We start from the raw sequence: 20,784 nt of genomic DNA on the forward strand, positions 1-20,784 counted from the left end.
ATTCTTTGAAATAGGAGATCGTCAGTTGCGTTCTAGCAAAAATTCCGCTTGAGGCCCTTCCTAAATATTTTAACAACAGCCACTGCACCTGACAGTATAATTGCAATATTTCCATTATCAGGCGACAGGTGGTGTTGCTGTGTGTTTGTATCAATGTAATATTGCATATACACTAGTGACATCTGCTGTTCGATATCGCAAGCTTTCAATGTTCCTTCCACACACACGAGGTGGAGAACAGTCTTGAATAAATTGAAAGTATACAGCTAGAATTTAGTATGGAGGTACAATGAAATCTCTTTTATTGTTTAGAACTGTAAAACAAGTCGTGGGAACAAAAAATCTAAAAATTATTTGTTGCTTTTTGACCTAGGTTTCATATTGATGCGATGCGCAGTTAATAAGAACGGATGATTTGTCCTTACAAGGAAATTCATTTTACTTTAAATGTTGTGGCGCCATCTCGTTCAAACAGCACCTTTGTCTTTGCCTTATTAAAATTTTATAAAGGAAATTCTCTTTTGTGACTACAGCACCACCTAGCACCACAAGCCGTCTACGTTCGACGAATATCCGCCAGCAAGAAAGAAAAAAAAAACAAAAACAAATCCACACTCCACCGGCAAGGGTGGCATTTAAATTTTGTGATTAGGTATAGTTGATTGAACATTAGATTTTAAACATTTAATTTATTCACAGACATGGAAGATAAAACCAAAAGAGGTGAGTTCCATTTTAACATTGTTTGCTTGCGAGCAACATTAACTTTCGTCATCTTTAGACTTCACCGCCACGGTGATCACCGAAAGCCTCATCAAGCCGCAGGACCGAACTCGGTTCCAGGAGACGAAAGGGCGTTCAACCGAAATGCTAATACCGAAGAAGAAACCGGATAAATTGTCAAACAACCATTCCAAACCGAAGAAGAAGCTATCCCGCAAAGAAATCAGTCAGATGGGTATCTATGCTCTGCCGCAGGGCTCGATTCGATATCAGCAGATTGTCCCACTCCATCGGCTTTGGTGTGGCTACATGGCACGATATTTGAACAATGAAAAGCTTCCGGATGTAGTCGATATTCAGTACAATCAGCTGGTGTATGTACTCTACAACATGACCTTACACAAATTTTATTAAATTTAAATTATCTTCAGATCAAACATACTGAAAGCCGACCTCCACGGAGCCAAATTGAGCGTCGTGCGGACCAAGAACCCCAGCATGATTGGCATCAAAGGCATTGTCGTATTGGAAACGAAAGGTACTTTCAAGGTAGTTTCCAAGGACAACAAGTTGCGCAGTGAGTTGAAATTTTATTTATACCTACTACTGTTAAACTATTTATAATGTTCAACGATTTTTCAGCAATCCCGAAGATTGATTCAGTGTTCGCATTTCACTGGAACAATGTCGATGTTAATATTTTTGGAAAACAATTGAATGCGAGGTCAGCCGAACGTTCGGTTAAAAAAGTTAAAGCGTTCCCTGAGTGCGATTTAGATTAATTGTTAAAATATCGCTGTTTATTAATACATTAAGATGCTCTTGAGTTTTTTTTCCAATGTAACGTAACCATTTCGGTCAATCACATCTATTTTAATTTATCGTTTCACATATGTAGGCGGATACTTTACATATGATGTTCCACTCGATCAATAAACCGAGTTCGGATGATGATCGACAAACAATATTCCATGGTGTGGTTTTTCAATACATATTCTGATGACCTGCCTTCGTATCTTTTTTTTGTGAAGGTTTACTGGCGGGACTCTGAATAGAGTAGAAACCTCTGCACCAGGCACCAGGATGATACCGTTGCATAATTCCGTTCGAAGCAGTTTGCCAGCCGTACACGGAACCTGTCGTCTAAGAAGACGCTGTTGCAATTGAATCAGAGGGAATTACGTTCATAGATAGTCAGAGAAGTCTCGTGCTAACTAACATCGTAATCGTTTAAGGTCATTTTTGTCATTTTCTTGTCAAAGTCACATTATTTAGCCAGTTTGTATGCTATTTAGACGTCTATTGTCATTGTACGCGTTTAAAATCAACCGAAGCAGTTTATTTGACTCACATGGAACATGCTGCCTAATGCTCAGGGATGCCAGAAGATATATTCATATGTCTTCACAATCGTTTAAAAATGTCTTCAATATTAAAATTATGTTTATTAGCAAGAAATTTCAAAATCCAATAGGTTTGTAAATTCAATAATATCCTTGTTTTACTGATGTGGAATAGTGTTTATTTTTTTAACATACAAATTGTAAGAATTCAAGAGAATATTCTTTAAAATTCTTTAATTTTTTTATAACGAGTTTTCCCTGAATTTTGTACTGAGTCCGATTTTTAACTGAATTCTCTCGTGGAATTTGTCCAAATTTCTTTTTAAAGAATACCCTGTTGGGAATCAAAATTTATTGTGAAATACTTGAAGAAACACCCAGAGAATTTTCTGAAGAAACTTCCGGTAAAATTTCTAGATCAACTTCCGGATAAATTCCTGATGGAGCTTCTTATAACTTATACTAATTTCTTTTGGATGGAGCTTCTAATTACTTCTGGAAGTCTCCTGAAGAAATTTCCCGAGGAATTCCTGTTGGAACATCCAAAGGATTTACTGAAGAAACTTCCGGAAAAAGTTCAAAAGGAGCTTCCGGAGGAATTCTTGGAGGAACTTAAGAAGGAATTCCTGTAGAAACTTCAGGATGAATTCCGGAGGTTTTTTCTGGAGGAATACCTGAAGGATTTTCCTGATGAATTTCTGAAGGATATTCCTGAGGAATTACTGAAGCAATTTCCGGTGGAATTCCTGAAGAAACTTTTGTTGAAATTATTGGAGGTAGTTCTGGATGAATCTTTGGAGGAGCTTCTTGATGTATTGCTGCAGAAATTTCAGAACGAAATCCTGGAGGAAATTCCAGATAAATTTCATAGTATTCTTCCGGAGGCATTCTTGGAGAGTCATTCGGCACCTTTCTTAAAGGATCTTCCAGAGGAAGAACTTCCGGAGGGATTCCTTGTGGAGCTTCCGCCGCAATCCCGGGAAAACCGAAGGAGTTCTGGAGGATCTTCCAAATGAATTCCTGGGGCCTGTAGCATAATCGAAATTTTACTAATAATATTAGTAGAGTAGCTTTTAACTTGTATTTTTCTGTTGCATAATGAATTTACAAGTATCAATTTACAAGTCTAATATTACAAGTAAAGCGCACTAATAATATTAGAAGAATTTACAAGTAACTGTTGCATAAAGAAAATACAAGTACAAATTATTTATTAGCGTTGGCTTGTAGTTTCTTTTACAAGTATGAATGGTGCTGTAATTTAATTTACAAGTCGTTTTTATTTTATTATTTCAGCTGTGCAAAGCAAATATACATCGTTTTATTGTTTTAACGACTTAATTTCTCTTTTAACTATTAAACTATATCTTAAACTATTATTCAAAGTGCATTAAATTGTCATACGGCTCGGTAAATGCTGGGTAAAGCGTACCATTGGTACTTCGCGTACCTGAAGGAATAAAATAGACCCCATCTCGCGGTCCTTAGCCTCTTACCCAGCAACTCCTATCCCTACCTCCCCGCGGTGCTGGCCGGGATACGAGCAACCTTAGGGAAGATCGGGTAACCAACCCCGGTGGGAACTATGGTCGTATGCTGACAGGGAAGGGGGGTTTGCTCCTCTCCGGAGGTGCAAATCTTATTGAGCGTCTGTTCTCCATGTCAGGATCGGCTCACAACAGCGTTTGTTCTCCATGTTAGGGGCGGCTGATCATCGTCCGAGTGCCAGCGAGGGACTCTAAGTGAAACTGTGCACCATGGTCCACCGGAAATAAGGAGGAATGGTCCTCCGGAAATTTAGGGGGTTTGGTGTCAGGCCCTGCAAGCCAGCCTTTAAAAATCATAAGCAACGAACAATCAACAAGAGAGTACGGACCGGAACCATCGACGAAGACCACTGCGACGAAAAGGGACTAGCGATTGGAAACTCGGTTCGTGGAACTGCAAATCTCTCAACTTCATCGGGAGCACACGCATACTCGCCGATGTACTCAAGGACCGTGGATTCGGCATCGTAGCGCTGCAGGAGGTTTGTTGGAAGGGATCAATGGTGCGAACGTTTAGAGGTAATCATACCATCTACCAGAGCTGCGGCAACACACACGAGCTGGGAACAGCTTTCATAGTGATGGGCGATATGCAAGGCGTGTGATCGGGTGGTGGCCGATCAATGAAAGAATGTGCAGGTTGAGGATCAAAGGCCGGTTCTTCAACTTCAGCATAATCAACGTCCATAGCCCACACTCCGGAAGCACTGATGATGATAAGGACGCATTCTACGCGCAGCTGGAACGTGAGTACGACAGCTGCCCAAGCCACGACGTCAAAATCATCATAGGAGATTTGAACGCTCAGGTTGGCCTAGAGGAGGAGTTTAGACCGACTATTGGAAAGTTCAGCGCTCACCGGCTGACGAACGAAAACGGCCTACGACTAATTGATTTCGCCGCCTCCAAGAATATGGCCATTCGCAGCACCTACTTCCAACACAGCCTCCCGTATCGGTACACCTGGAGATCACCACTGCAGACAGAATCACAAATCGACCACGTTCTGATTGATGGACGGCACTTCTCCGACATTATCGACGTCAGGACATATCGTGGCGCTAACATCGACTCTGACCACTATCTGGTGATGGTTAAACTGCGTCCAAAACTATCCGTCATCAACAATGTTCGGTACCGACGACCGCCGCGGTACGACCTAGAGCGACTGAAGCAACCTGATGTCGCCACTGCATACGCGCAGCATCTCGAGGCAGCGTTGCCGGAAGAGGGTGAGCTCGATGGGGCCCCTCTTGAGGACTGCTGGAATACAGTCAAAGCAGCCATTAACGACGCAGCGGAGAACAACGTCGGGTATATGGGTCGAAGTCGACGGAACGATTGGTTCGACGAAGAGCGCAGACAGATTCTGGAGGAGAAGGACGCAGCGCGGGCGGTCGCGCTGCAGCAAGGTACCCGGCAGAACGTGGAACGTTATAGACGGAAGCGGAGACAGCAGACCCGCCTTTTTCAGGAGAAGAAACGCCGCCTGGAAGAAGCGGAGTGCGAGGAGATGGAACAGCTGTGCCGTTCTCAAGATACACGCAAGTTCTATCAGAAGCTCAACGCATCCCGCAAAGGCTTCGTGCCGCGAGCCGAAATGTGCCGGGATAAGGATGGGAGCATCTTGACGAACGAACGTGTGGTGATCGAAAGGTGGAAGCAGCACTACTGGAACATTTGAATGGCGCTGAGACTACAGGCAGTGAAAGTCAAGGCAGCGGAGGAGATGACTACGTCAGTTCAGCGGACGATGGAAGCCAACCAGCCCCCACCTTGAGGGAAGTTAAGGATGCCATTCAACAGCTAAAGACCAATAAAGCAGCTGGTAAGGATGGTATCGGAGCTGAGCTCATCAAGATGGCCCCGGAAAAGCTGGCCACTTGCCTGCACAAACTGATAGTCAGAATCTGGGAAACCGAACAGCTACCGGAGGAGTGGAAGGAAGGGGTTATATGCCCCATCTACAAGAAACAACACACAAACTGGCGACAAACTGGAGTGTGAGAACTTAATGCCGCCTACAAAGTGATATCCCAGATCATCTTCCGTCGCCTGTCACCATTAGTGAACGAGTTCGTGGGAAGTTATCAAGCCGGCTTCGTTGACGACCGCTCGACTACGGACCAGATCTTTACTGTACGGCAAATCCTTCAAAAATGCCGTGAATACCAGGTCCCAACGCACCATCTGTTCATTGATTTCAAAGCGGCATACGACAGTATAGACCGCGTAGATCTATGGAAAATTATGGACGAGAACAACTTCCTGGGAAGCTTACAGACTGATCAAAGCAACGGTGGATGGTGTGCAAAACTGTGTGAAGATTTCGGGCGAATACTCCTGTTCGTTCGAATAGCGCCGGGGACTAAGACAAGGTGATGGACTTTCGTGCCTGTTGTTCAACATTGCGCTAGAAGGTGTTATGCGGAGAGCCGGGTGTAACAGCCGGGGTACGATTTTCAACAGATCCAGTCAATTTATTTGCTTCGCGGATGACATGGACATTGTCGGCCGAACATTTGCAAAGGTGGCAGAACTGTACACCCGCCTGAAACGTGAAGCAACAAAAGTTGGACTGGTGGTGAATGCGTCAAAGACAAAGTACATGCTTGTGGGCGGAACCGAGCGCGACAGGGCCCGCCTGGGAAGCAGTGTTACGATAGACGGGGATACCTTCGAGGTGGTCGAGGAATTCGTCTACCTCGGATCCTTGCTAACGGCTGACAACAACGTTAGTCGTGAAATACGAAGGCGCATCATCTGTGGAAGTCGGGCCTACTACGGGCTCCAGAAGAAACTGCGGTCGAAAAGATTCGCCACCGCACCAAATGTGTCATGTACAAGACGTTAATAAGACCGGTTGTCCTCTACGGACATGAAACATGGACAATGCTCGAGGAGGACTTGCAAGCACTCGGAGTATTCGAGAGACGGGTGCTTAGGACCATCTTTGGCGGTGTGCAAGAAGACGGTGTGTGGCGGCGAAGAATGAACCATGAGCTCGCCCAACTCTACGGCGAACCCAGTATCCAGAAGGTAGCTAAAGCCGGAAGGGTACGATGGGCAGGACATGTTGCAAGAATGCCGGACAGCAACCCTGCAAAGATGGTGTTCGCTTCCGATCCGGCAGGTACGAGACGGCGTGGAGCGCAGCGAGCGCGATGGGCAGACCAGGTGCAGAACGACTTGGCGAGTGTGGGGCGTATCCGAGGATGGAGAGATGCGGCCTCGAACCGTGCATTGTGGCGTCAAATTGTTGATTCAGTGTTATCTGTTTAGATGTTAACTAAATAAATGAATAAATTGTCATACAGTGAAATACTATGCACCAGAGGTGCATCCTGAACAGAACATGAGCCAAGAGCGTGTCTTGGTGTTCTTAGCTTTGAACTCTGAACACTGTTCAGTGTGCACCGGGTTGGTACGCAAACAAAACGATCATGGTAGCTAAGATTCCTTAGATTTAGAACTATGCAAAAACATACGAGCATGCTAGATTTCTATCCGTTAGATGCTCACGTGTTCCATTACCAGCCGAAAAATGTGTAGCATGCCGTTGCTTGAATTTGTTTTCCTAGGATACAAGTTGCTAAGTTAGATCAGTGCTCTTGAACAGTGCGCTGTGTTCAAAACGTTTCACGGTGTGTTTATCCGAAGAGGCTTATTTTCAAAAAATCAGTATCTCTAAAACACTCACTACACGAAAGTATAGGTTTTCCTCTTTCACGTAGGTGCTATTTTAAAATGTTCTATCGGGGGTCATTTTTCCATACATTTTTGGGGGGGTTAAATCAGCTATCATTTGAGATTTCTATGGAGTTTGCACCAAAAATAGTGAAAAAAATAAAAATTGTTCTAGATCCCCCGATAGAACATTTTAGTTTACCCACTATATGAAAGAGGAGCGCATATACTTTCACGTGGTGGGTGTTTCAGAGATACTGATTTTTGAAAAATAATATTTCCCCATAAACACACCGTGGTTTTGAACACGAACACGCGTTCTCGTGTTCAGATGCATCTCTGCTATGCACTAAGAATAAATTTCTCGTTGTAATATAAAACTGAGAATTATGAAATTTTTCAAATAACTCTGGAGAAAGCAGAAATACTTTAAGCGCTGACGTCAATTTTGTGTAAAATAACTCTTCCAACATTAAGTAGTTTACCCTCATCCACGTAAAAACATATTACCCAAAGCAAAGTTTAGTAACTTTAATTTACCTAAATATGACTTTATTCAAATGTGAGTTGTTATACTGAACAATTTCGGGTGGGGCTATGCATCTTGTCCTATTTTTGATAACAATCATGGAAAAGGAAGGACAAACTACTTAAATCTTTTATATAAAAATGAAATGGTCTGTGTTCGTATCCGCATAACTCGAAAACGGCTGGATGGATTTTCTTCATTCCTTCAGCAGATATGTTCGTTATCCTTTCCGACGGGTTTATATGATATTTCCTCATACGAAAGTCAAGGGTAAGGTTGATTAAATCGTGAAAAACTAAAATTAAGATTCATATGGATATTTCGCATGGGCAGTTCACAACACGCATTTTCGCCTACTATGCAGGACAACGTCTGCCGGGTCGACTAGTTTTTAATAAAATTTGATGCCATATTATCATTAGTAAGTATTTTGAACTTAAATTTTGAATTGATTTATCTTTCAAGAAATCGTCTAAATTTCATAATATTTTCAAAAATTTCAATTATTGGTCTTGTAACTCGCTTGCTCAATGGGTGGGTAAATCTGAGGGTCGTTGAATGAATATTCTTCCCCATACACGAACCTTAATTAAACTCAATTGAAGCAGGAACTAGTGATAAAGGAACACCTACCCAGGGATGTTCTGTGTCGGAGTAAAATAGGGTGTAAAGCTATTAGGGTACAAAACACTATTTCACGTTTCTCAGAAGGCGAGGCTTGAACGGTTCGGTTTGTGAACCCGGTTGAAACGAACAAGAGCAAAATGGTGAAAAGTCTATAAACCTTTTTTTTTAGATTAGCTAACAAGAGGGTTTATTATCCTATCATGACGTCACATGAGGTACTTAACTGAGTTGCATGCATGCGTTTTGATTGTTGCGGATCCGGATCCTTGGAAGTGGTAGGTGTTGACGGACGACATTGGCCAGCCGGCGGATGTCGTGAGATGGGCGATGCTCGGTAATTGCCAGATAGAATCCATCGTGTCAAGTTGGCAGTGGCCAACGAGGGTTTAATTGCCGATTCGATGCAGCATCTTGCGGTGGTCGGAAGGTCGGTCTGTTGATGCGGATCAGTTGCCAGCATTTGCCAGCGGGATGACCGGGCGATTCGGGAAAATAGCCGACGATTGCCAGTATGATTGGCTGCTGTTGATTAGCTTGGATTGGTTTGCCGAATATTCACGCCACGAGGAGCGACGCCTATTTCCACACGCCGGACGAACAAGATGGCGATTGTGGTTGGCTTGGCCTCGGATCTTCTCGTTGCGGACTCGTTGTTCTGGCCTTGCGGAATTCACCGGGCCCTAGGAAAAACGACGGAAAGAAAAAGGCCCTTTGTGTGGACCTATTCACACACCATTAGTACCCGTGACGTCCCTACACCTAACCTCACTTCCTTCTTCACTTTTCATTGTTCTTATTTACCTTTTTCTTTGTTCTTCTGTTTGTTTCACTGGTAATTGTTTTTTCGTCTTCTAGGCCAATTAATGTGATAACTAAAATTTTAACATATTAGCTTTAAGTTTTTACTAACACAAACTCCAATTTTAACACTAACCATAGTTTTACAGATTTTGCTTTATCGTTACTAACAATGATTTTTAATTTGTTTGTTTCTCTGTTTTGGCCATTCGGTTTCTAGATTTTAAATAGAAATAACACTGAAATTATAAAATTTAACACCAAAGTGAGGATTTCAAACCTCAAACTATTGTAGTTAATCACGCGCGCACTACTATTCCGTTTGAGAAACTGGCACCAAAGAGGTCCTAGTGGGAGATAGTCTTATTTATTTATCATCAGACTAAGGCCGGAGTGGCCTGTGCTGCACATAAAAGACTTCTCCATTCAGCTCGGTTCATGGCTGCACTTCGCCAACCACGCAGTCTGCGGAGGGTCCGCAAGTCGTCCTCCACCTGATCGATCCACCTTGCCCGCTGTGCACCTCGCCTTCTTGTTCCCGTCGGATCGTTGTCGAGAACCATTTTCACCGGGTTACTGTCCGACATTCTGGCTACGTGCCCGGCCCATCGCAGTCGTCCGATTTTCGCGGTGTGAACGATAGATGGTTCTCCCAACAGCTGATGCAACTCGTGGTTCATTCGCCTCCTCCACGTACCGTCCGCCATCTGCAACCCACCATAGATGGTACGCAACACTTTCCTTTTGAAAACTCCCAGTGCGCGTTGGTCCTCCACGAGCATCGTCCAGGTCTCGTGTCCGTAGAGAACTACCGGTCTTATAAGCGTTTTGTAGATAGTCAGTTTGGTACGGCGGCGAACTCTATTCGATCGAAGTGTCTTGCGGAGTCCAAAGTACGTACGATTTCCAGCCACTATGCGTCTCCGAATTTCTCTGCTGGTATCGTTATCGGCGGTCACCAGTGAGCCCAAGTACACGAATTCTTCAACCACCTCGATTTCGTCACCACCGATAGAAACCTCTCTTGAGCCTCTTCCTATCATGTACTTCGTCTTCGACGTGTTGATGACTAGTCCAATCCGTTTAGCTTCGCTTTTCAGTCTGATGTAGGCTTCCTCCATCCTCTCAAAGTTACGTGCCATGATATCAATGTCGTCGGCGAAACCAAATAACTGGACGGACTTCGTGAAAATCGTACCACTCGTGTCAATCCCTGCCCTTCGTATTACTCCCTCCAAAGCGATGTTGAATAGCAGACACGAAAGACCATCACCTTGCCGTAACCCTCTACGGGTTTCGAAGGGACTCGAGAATGCCCCTGAAACTCGAACTACGCACATCACCCGATCCATCGTCGCCTTGATCAACCGTATCAGTTTATCCGGAAATCCGTGGGAGATAGTCATAGCTTTTATAAGTTTTTGTCTTATACAAAAGCCATGATTATATTTTTTTTTATATTGACGTTTATGCTTCAATTTTCTACACCCTAATGTTTGCTCTAACCTAGTGACATCTGTGGGTGAGCGTTAAGCATTCAGGGCTGCAAATGTTTTGCCCGCGTTCAAACTGCTCGAACCTCGTTTGACTTAAGTGTTCGGTGAGTAGGAATGGAACAGGTTCACTCACACTGACTTGACCATCGTGGAGTGACTGTGTTTTCAACATTTGTTTACAGGGTTGTATTCGATAGGGGAAATGAAAAGGACTTGTGGTGGAGCCAACAAGCATAAATGGAACCGAACGGTTACAGTCTAAAAAAATCCAAACCCGCATAAGTCCCGCAAGTACCCAAAAGTATCCCAAAATCTGCATATAAAAAAAACGTAGAAAATCACTCCCAAAAACCACGAAACCGGATTAAATCAATAAATTAAAGAGAGAAGGATAATAAATTCGTTTTTCGTGTATACCTATCGCAGTATTCTAAGCACAAACTTGCAGAAAACCATAAACAAATCATTGACAGTGAACTTTCGGATGAATTTTGACAGGTAAATGAACCTGACAGACTTGTCATTTCAACGTTACTAATAATACAAGCACTAATATTATTAGTTGGCGAATCATTTTTATGCAACACAAATTACAAGTACTTGTAATTTTTTGACATAATCGGAAAAATCCCTGAAACTTCCGGACAATTTCCTGGACGATTTTTTGAAGAAATTCATAGAGGAATACTGGAAGAATGTCCAAACATATCTCAAGAAGAATAATCAAAGGAAAAATTTAACAAAAGTGTGTAGCAAGTTTCCTCTGAATTTCTTTTAGGCAGATTTTCCTGTAGAAATTTACCTTGAAAATTATGATAAATATCCATTTAACACCAGCATAATTTCAATTTCTTATTGACATTCGTAAGATTTTTTTATGAAAATTAGTTGAGACAATTTTCTTGTGGAAATTAAAAGGGATTTATTGTGGGAATTGTGGAAATCAAGATGAATTTTCTGTTTGAATTTTCCCTTTATTCCCTTTATGTTTTTTTACGGAAATTATTAAGTATAAATTTTGTACTGAATTTCCAATTTCAATTCTCTTGAATATAGACAAGAAATTCCTCATAATTTTCATCGGAAATTCGAAAATTCTTTTAAAAATCCACGGAAAATTCAAAGAGTTTCCCGTCGAATATTTAGAGGAAAGTCACATGGACATACCGGAAAGATCAAATGAATTCGTAAGGAATTTAGAAAAAGATCAGGTTCTAGAGGCTATAGCTCAACGGTTGAATAGATTAAATCAAGTCATAGAAGAGTTCAATATATTTTACCATAAATTATATCGGTCTTTGCGTTCCAATGTAAAGGTTCCCCCAAACTCACGCGACGCGACAGTCGCGACGCGATTCTATCGCTTGGCGACAGCGATTCTGTCGCCGTTGGTATGGAAGCGTGAATATAACATTGCCTGCAGCGACCCAACGATAGAATCGCGGCGACTAGTTGTCGCCGTCGCGGCGATGAAATCGCTTAGGTTTGGGGCAGCCTTAATGATCGAAATGCCTTTTTACATACACGCCATCGGAAATTTTTTAACCAGCGCTCAACTTCAAGTTAAGTGCGTATGAGGTCTAAAATGCGTTGCATTTATCAGCCAGCTAGTGTGAATGTATTTTTATGTTTGAGATTCTAAGCCTCAGACAAAGACTATTATAACTTTTGTATTCTTTTTTGCATAATTTACATATAGTCGGGATTCAGCCAAACCGCACCAAGCGGCTTTTTGACTGACTTGTGATATTTTGTTCACAAAAGACATACGGAAAGTATTTCTTGTTAAGTCATGCGTACATTTGTTGTAAGGGATCCTCAGGTATGGCGTTGAACGATGTCCGATGCGATTTTTAACCAAGTGAATCTATTACATGAAAACCTTGGCAAAAAATAGAAAATTTTTCATTGGCGCTTGGTGTGATTTGGCTGAACCCCGACCATATAGAAGTCGCAGAATTTATAACTAAGAAATAAAATTATATTTTCTCTCGCTGGCATATTGACTGTCTTCAAGTATCTTCAAATAAGTAGATAGGTCTTCAAATATTTTGAAAAGTCTTCAAAATGTCTTCACGAAATAAATGTCTTCACAGAGATTCAAATGTCTTCAAATTGAAGACATGTCTTCAAATCTGGCATCTCTGCTAATGCTGCATCGTAGAAACTGAGACGGAAAGTGTTTAATTCCCGATTTATAAAAAATGACAAGTCAATAACTTTTGAAGCAGTTTTCCAGCCGTACAAGGATCATGTCGTCCATTAAAACACTGTTGAACTGGCTCAAAAGACATTATATTTACAACTTTAATAGATATTCTCTCCCATTATCTCATTTTTAATTATACAGATTGATGTGTACGATGTCATTTTTGTCTTTATGGTCAGCAAGTATGAAGTATGGGTTTCTCGAATTACATTGTTTACCTAAGGGCTCATTCACAAATTACATAACGCATTAAGGGGTGGGTGGGTACATAATATTGCGTTAAAAAATGTTACGGTTTGACTAGGGGGTGGGTGGGTTTGTTTAGTTTTGTTACGGGTAACATTTATGATAATAAAATAATATTAAAATTGAATTTAATTTTGATATAGTATTATTATGTACTATGAAGGAAGTTAAGGAAGAGTTCACTAAAAATACCAATTTATCATTTTTGTGAAATTTTAGTAAGACGTTATGCGTCACAGGTGGGGGTGGGTGGGTATGACGGAAATGTTACAAACAAGTCACGGAGGGGTGGGTGGGGGTTCAAATCTGTGTTTTTGCGTTATGTAATTTGTGAATGAGCAAGTTATTGGTTCTTCATTGTTTTCGTTCTGTGTCAATACTATCAAACACAATGTAAGTTATGTCTTGTAAAAAGTGGAAACTATTCGTGCATTTGGTCTATTTTATTGTTATTCCTTTGTCAAGGTAGTCTCTTTTTTTTAGCAAGGGTAAACGGAAATCTGCATCCAGACACCTGAGGAGGTTAACTCAGGTAGTGTGGGGATGGGTATGTTACCCGACCCACTAAAACCAAAACCCTTTCGCCAGTCCGTACCCCCGGCCCGCAATTAAGCAATACATCAGGGGGGGGACTATTGAGAACGCTCACGCCTATGCTAACGAACTTGACGTCAATACACACAACATCGACTTCAAGGGTGGCTACCTCACCACCCGTCGATCGCAAGCTATGATAGTAACCTAGCGGTCCGTATCATAATCTCACGTTGGAGACGAGCACCCTGACAACAACCACCGCGCATGAACCGCAATGACCTCTATATCTACATACGGAGGTCCCCGCAGCCCAACCGCGACATGTTGGTTGTCGGGGTGAGCAAAGTGTTCACTGCATCACAGGTGCCCTTACTGCATTCGTTGGTTTTGTTCAAGACGCCACCACCGCTCATGCTCTTTGCCATTTGAGCAGCGAGGCTGCTCTCTCGACACGTCGCACTTGCACCGAGTCCCTTTCGTTGTAGCACTCCACATCTTCCTCTAGGAGTATGTCTATCGGCATCATCCCAGCTATAACGCACACCGCCTCATATGATATGGTGCGATATGCGCTCGCGACACGTAGGCACATCAGCCGGTGTACTCTGATCAGTTTCTTTACATTTTACTCGGCCTTTAGTGCTACGGCCCATGCCGGTACGTCATAGCGGATGATAGACAATGCTACGCCAGCTATCAGCCTACGCACTTGACTATGCACCGACGATCTGTTGGACATCATTCGTGATAAAGATTTTATCGCCAATGAAGCCCGCTGACATGCATAATCGACGTGGCTCGTAAAATTGAGCTTATCGTCGATCATCACGCCCAGATGCTTAAGAGACCTCACGGAGTTAACTGTGCAGGTCCCTACTCTTATCCTCGCTTGCTGCAACCCATGACGGTTATGTACCACCACGACTTCCGTCTTGTGATGTGCAAGGGACAACCGCCTCGAGTTGAGCCATTCCTCCACTCTGCCAATCGCGTATGAAGCCTTCAGTTCGACTTCGTCGAGAGTGTCTCCTGTTACCTCTAGCATTACGTCATCCGCGAAGCCTTCTATTTTCACACCGGCCGGGAGACTTAAGCGTAATACTCCGTCGTACATAATTTCTCTTCGTCCGAGGATCGACCTCTGTGGAATACCCGCAGACACTACGATCGACTTTTGACCAGCATCCGTGTCGTATATCAGCACCCTATTCTGAAAATAACTTTTCAGTATCCTGCACAGGTAATCCGGAACTCTCAATCGGTGCAGGGAGTCAGCAATAGCTGCCCAGCTAGCATTGTTGAATGCATTTTTTACATCAAGTGTAATCAATGCGCAGTATCTAACACCTCGCCTGTTCAACCCTCTCGCAATCTTGGCCGTATCCGTTACCGATCGAACTGCTTCGACGGTGGAACGACCTTTACGGAAGCCATACTGGTTGTTTGATAGCCCACCAGTACGCTCGGTATAGGTCGACAATCTGTTCAGAAAAACCCTCTCAAGCAGCTTACCAGTTCCGTCGAGGAGGCAAATCGGTCTGTATGCCGAAGGTTCTCCCGGGGATTTCCCAGGCTTGGGCAATAGCACCAATTTCTGTCGTTTCCAACGATCTGGAAAGTTTCCTTCATCCAGACAACGTTGGAGGCAGCTCCTGAACATATCTGGAGCGGCAAGAATCGCGTGTTTAAGGGCCAGGTTCGGAATACCATCCGGACCCGGCGCTTTATTGAGCTTAAAACCTCTTGCGGTTTCGATAAGCTCTTCGATAGTCACTAACGGGACCACGTCAACCGATCCATTCGGGGTATCAGGCCAGTCTGGTGAATCATGCTTCGGGAACAGCCCTTCAACGATCCTAGCTAACATCTCCGGAGATCTCTCAGGAGGTGTGCTATTTGTTTCAGCCATCACTATCCTGTAAGCATCCCCCCATGAAGGTGTTGTTTGCCATACTGCACAGCCTTTCAAGTCATGCTCTTTTACTACACTTTATTTCGTAGTTTAGAGCTCTGCTTGCTGTCTGGAATGTCCGGCGTCTATCAAGTCGATCAACCTAGTTTCTTACACGTCGTAGTCTTCTTTTGGCTTTAAGGCAAGATCTACGAAGTTCAGCTATCGCGTCAGTCCACCAGTACGCTGGTTTGCGGTTCCCATATGGCTTACACTTCCTTGGCATAGCCATGTCGCAAGCTCGTGTCAAGACATCGGTCAACTCGTCACCATTAAGGTTCAAGGTCCGATCTTCCCACTGTAGTGATTCAATCAGCAGTTCTCGATCGAACTGTGAGGTGCGCCATACTTGGTCAGCACCTCTGACCTTTCTCGTAGCTCTAGATATACACACTTGAAATAAATCGCCGAATTCGGTAAAATTTTACCGAAATCTCAACAGCAGAACTGTTCGGTAAATAATTTAACTGATTTTCGGTGATTTTGACAGTTGAGCAATGGAAAAAAATACAAAAAATCTGTAAAATAACCGCCTGTGATTTTGACAGTTGAGCAATGGAAAAAAATACAAAAAATCTGTAAAATAAATTACCGAACAGTTCTGCTGTTGAGATTTCGGTAAAATTTACCGAATACGGTGAAATGAGTTAAGTGTGTAGGGGTATAGTTAACCATAAAACGAAGTTCCTGATGGTCACTAGCTGTATACCCTTCATGTACTCTCCAATCCGGATTCAACGTCCATCCCGCACTGCAGAAGGTCACGTCGATGCATGATTCACCGTTCGGTCCTCTGATTGTTGACACTTGGCCTTCATTCAGCAGGACTACATTAAGTCCCGCTAGAGACTCTAGCAGAATATGGCCTCTAGCGTTGGTGAACCGGGATCCCCAGTCCACCGCCCACCCGTTGAAGTCCCTTGCTACTACTAACGGTTTAAGACCAGTTAGTTTGACCGCAAGAGTGTCCACTACGCTAGTATACTGCCTTATACTCCATCTAGGTGGATAGTAACAGTTACAAAAGTAAACTCCGTTTACCTTTGCTATAACGTTAGACGATCCCCACCAGTGTGATTTGCCCTCATCGATGATATTATCTCCTGAATGGGGAACCGCCCGCAAGTCTAGATTGCCACCGATCCGGACTTGTCAACAACCCAACTGCCGTTTCCAGCAGGGATGCGATATGGGTCGGACAGCAAGGCAACATCAGCTTTACACTCAGTAACCGACTGTTGTAGCAGCGCTTGCGCTGCCTCGCAGTGGTTTAAGTTTAGCTGTGTTACTTGCATGTCTGGACCCTTCTAGAGGCCGGACAGGCCTGTGCACCAGTGAGATGTCTGTTGTCTGTATTAGGGGGACAGATCAGACACCTCGGTGCGGCCTGACAAGTGCGAGCTTTGTGGCCACCAGGTCCGCAGCTTCGGTTATTTCATCCACGCCGTGGCACTGGATGACCGATACTGGGCAAAGGGCTCTCACTTGAACCCTGTCACCTAGTACCTCCTCTATCAACTTTTTATACTCAGCACTCTTCTGAGCAGCATCCCGCTTTAGGACGAGAATTATCTCGCCTTTCCGCGTTCGACGGATGTAGTTGACGTCGCCTCCTAGGCCAGTAAGCTTCTCATGGCTCATCGCTCCTCATGGCCTTCAAGACATCGGCATAGCTTTTATCATCAGACTTGATAATGATCGCTTCGCCTCTGTCTTTCCGCTTACCGTTGCCATTGGAAGGCGCACCCTTTGCAACACGGGCTCTACCCTTCTTAGCAGATGTAAGCTGCGTTCCACCTGCCTCCTTTCCTGCGGCTTCTTTCGCTCGTCGCACTAAGGGGTAACTAGACCAAAATCCTGGCCAAAATTATATTTCGGCGTTTTTTAGTAGGTTTTGCATCTTTGATGCAAAAAACATAGTAACAATCGATTTTCGAACATTTTTACAGGTGCGAATTCACCTACCAGTTATAAATTATCTTTCTTGATATGTTGAACAAAGTTAAAAATTGAACAAAGTTATTATAAACTGATACAGAAGCGACAGCTCCATGACAGTTCATTTGTTTACTCGCTTTTGTCCTTTTTTCGCGTGGGAAACGTAAAAAATGAAAAATCTCGCGTAGCATTTGATAAGGGCCTATCACATAAAGGTAAATATTAATCGATGCAAAACAAAACTTTAATTTTTCAACTCCTGTTTCACAAGCTTATTATATTTTTAGCAGCGAAAGCTTCCCAGAACGTACAACCAACACTTCCCAAGCAACATTTTTTGTTTTACGACGCTCTTCAAACCTCTTCAAACATTGTCCTCTCTTGTAAATATTGGGACATAAGGACTCAACTCGCAATAAGGATTTGTCCCAAACTGCAACAGAATAGGACAATGATCGCCTGCCGCGCATTTAGAGAATAGGACAATGATCGCCTGCCGCGCATTTCAGAGGTATACAAATTACGTTAACAGGTTAAGTTTATGCCTAAACATTGGTAACTGATACTTTTTTAACCAAAAACAACGTCGAAAACCGACTACGGTTAAAAAAGTATCAGTTACCAATGTTTAGACATAAACTTAACCTGTTAACGTAATTTGTATACCTCTGAAATATACAAGTTATCGCATTTTGAAATGTTAAACATTTACCTCCATGATTGTTGCAGATAAAATGGAACGCAACATTGTCTTTATTCTCTGCAGATGAGGACAAAGACTTATCGCCTGTCTCTTTTGTTGCTTGTTTTTATTTTGCATTTTTTAGTGTTTATTTTTAGCTTGAAGCGGCACCTGCCCATTTCATACCCTACCCCATCTTATGTCCATGCTCCAACTTGTCTACATAATTTCTACTAGTTATCGAGTTATATCGAAATTTACATATCTGTTATCAATGCAATCGCATAATTCAATACAATTGTTATTTTGATTTTTCATAAGATTGGTTAGTGTTAAGGAGACGAAAGATAATGGAGCATGCGCAATGCTATGTAGAGATTCAAATGAGCAACAGATGCCCCAAACTAAAATTAATATCTGAGCGTTAGGTTACAAAATTGTATTGCAAAGTTTTTTTAATCGGCTCCGTAACGCTCGACAGCATTTGAGCCTACCAAATGTACGAATGAATAACAAAAAAAGAGTATGTTACTATTGTATTCAATTATGTCTATGTGTAAAATGCCTCGAAAGTCAGTAAAAGTTATCTGCAGAAATTTTCTGCCTATATACTGTTGAAAACATTGGCGGAAATTGAAATTACGAAAACTACCTATTTTGAAGATACTCGCAAATTTGTTTGCGGACGAGTGCGGATGATCTTTAACCTGCAATAGAAAGATGAAAGCCTATATTTTCATGTGCATACAATCTCGTAGCGGAATAGGATCAAACGTAAAAATTTCAATGACACATAATGAAGATAATAGTAAAGAATATTCTAAAAATGTAATACCATGCAAAAGTTCGAAAAACGAGAATGGGGTTTTGGCCAGCCATTTGTTCTAGCTACCCCATCGTCGTATTCTTCGTTTATGAAATGGCACTCACGAAACTTTCACTACTTTATAGTATGAAGTCTGAACTTTCAGAAGAGTACTTGACATTGTGATTCGGTTTGCCACCTTCTCCCAATTGAAATCAGTGTGAAATTCACTTTAAAAGTTTCATAACTTTTGATAAAGTTGTCGTAGCAAAGCTTTATATTTATCAAAACGCGTAGTTTTTTAGTGCTCACATTTTTGTAGAACATCACAAATCTGAGTTTTGTTTAGAAAAAAAGTTATACCAAAAATTCTAAATTTAAGGGAGTTTCCATAAAAAACGCTCATATCTCCAAAAGTATTTATCGTAGGAAAAAAGTTTTTATAGCAAAATGTCATATTTTTGCTAGATCTACAACTTTGCCGAAGAAACTTTTTTTTATCACGTTCGTGAAAAAAGTTAGATTTTCAATTTTTTCAATAGTAGGTACTATTGAAAAATAAAATCCACTCAAATATGGGCAATATTTTTGTGATTTTTTTCTCTGAAGACACTATTTAGATCACATCAGCCGTTTGGGCACAAAACAATTAAGTTCATCAAATCACGGGTTCCGACCATTGTGCAGTCGTCTGATTTTCGCAGTGTGAACGATGGATGGTTCTCCCAGCAGCTCATGCAACTCGTGGTTCATTCGCCTCCTCCACGTACCGTCCGCCATATGCACCCCACCATAGATGGTACGCACCACTTTCCTTTCGAAAACTCCAAGTGCGCGTTGGTCCTCCACGAGCATCGTCCAGGTCTCGTGTCCGTAGAGGACTACCGGTTTAATGAGCGTTTTGTAGATTGTCAGTTTGGTACGGCGGCGAACTCTATTCGATCGAAGCGTCTTGCGGAGTCCAAAGCACGTACGATTTCCAGCCACTATGCGTCTCCGAATTTCTCTGCTGTTATCATTTTCGGCAGTCACCAGTGAGCCCAAGTACACAAATTCTTCTACCACCTCGATTTCATCACCACCGATGCAAACTCGCAGTGGGTGGCTCACATTGTCTTCTCTTGAACCTCTTCCTATCATGTACTTCGTCTTCGACGTGTTGATGACTAGTCCGATCCGCTTAGCTTCCCTTTTCAGTCTGATGTAGGCTTCTTCCATCTTCTCAAAGTTTCGTGCCATAATATCTATGTCGTCGGCGAAGCCAAATAGCTGGACGGACTTATTGAAAATTGTACCACTCGCCGTACCGTACGAAAACCATTTTTTTTGTTAAATATCTTGGCTGTGCATATGCACAGCATATGTTTCGAAATGGACAAATTGATATGAAATTTGCGAAAAAGAATCCACGTGTCTTGGAGGGACTCGAACCCTCAACCTCCTACTCTCTAGATAGGCGTGATAACCCCTACACAACAAGACCACTTAAAGGTCACGTTTGCGGAAAAGCCATCAGAATCCGAGTACCAACCTCCACCGCGGTTAGCTCTCTTTTTTGCAAATTGAATATCTTTCGGATGCTTGATTTGTCCAATCTCCACATGTGCTTTACTATTGTATACCCACAGCCAAGCGAGTGCACATTGTTTATTAAACGAGAGGATCG

At 42.6% G+C, this 20,784-nt stretch overlaps 1 protein-coding gene and 1 long non-coding RNA gene across 2 annotated transcripts; one reads left to right on the forward strand and one right to left on the reverse strand.

Annotated features, from left to right (window-relative positions):
- The first annotated feature begins 562 nt into the window (after positions 1–562).
- On the forward strand, positions 563–1,690 carry LOC134225093 (ribonuclease P protein subunit p29). Its single transcript, XM_062704881.1, has 4 exons — positions 563–723; positions 782–1,097; positions 1,155–1,300; positions 1,366–1,690. Exons 1-4 carry the CDS (start codon positions 702–704, stop codon positions 1,503–1,505), a joined length of 624 nt encoding a protein of 207 aa, XP_062560865.1. The 5' UTR covers positions 563–701; the 3' UTR covers positions 1,506–1,690.
- A 6,924-nt stretch (positions 1,691–8,614) lies between these two features.
- LOC134225094 (uncharacterized) lies at positions 8,615–9,610 on the reverse strand. The gene is made up of 4 exons (XR_009983160.1): positions 9,535–9,610; positions 9,391–9,470; positions 9,258–9,328; positions 8,615–9,177 (listed from the first exon to the last, which is right to left on the reverse strand). It is a non-coding gene; the product is annotated as an uncharacterized LOC134225094 (long non-coding RNA).
- Between the last annotated feature and the right edge of the window lie 11,174 nt (positions 9,611–20,784).

This window comes from Armigeres subalbatus, chromosome 3, assembly GCF_024139115.2.
Source record: "Armigeres subalbatus isolate Guangzhou_Male chromosome 3, GZ_Asu_2, whole genome shotgun sequence".
NCBI classification, from domain to species: Eukaryota; Metazoa; Arthropoda; class Insecta; order Diptera; family Culicidae; genus Armigeres; species Armigeres subalbatus.

Coding starts and splice junctions, on each gene's coding strand:
- LOC134225093 (XM_062704881.1), top strand. CDS start 702: ATGGAAGATAAAACCAAAAGAG. Junction 1,098..1,154: donor ATTCAGTACAATCAGCTGGT/GTATGTACTCTA, acceptor AATTATCTTCAG/ATCAAACATACTGAAAGCCG. Junction 1,301..1,365: donor CAAGGACAACAAGTTGCGCA/GTGAGTTGAAAT, acceptor ACGATTTTTCAG/CAATCCCGAAGATTGATTCA.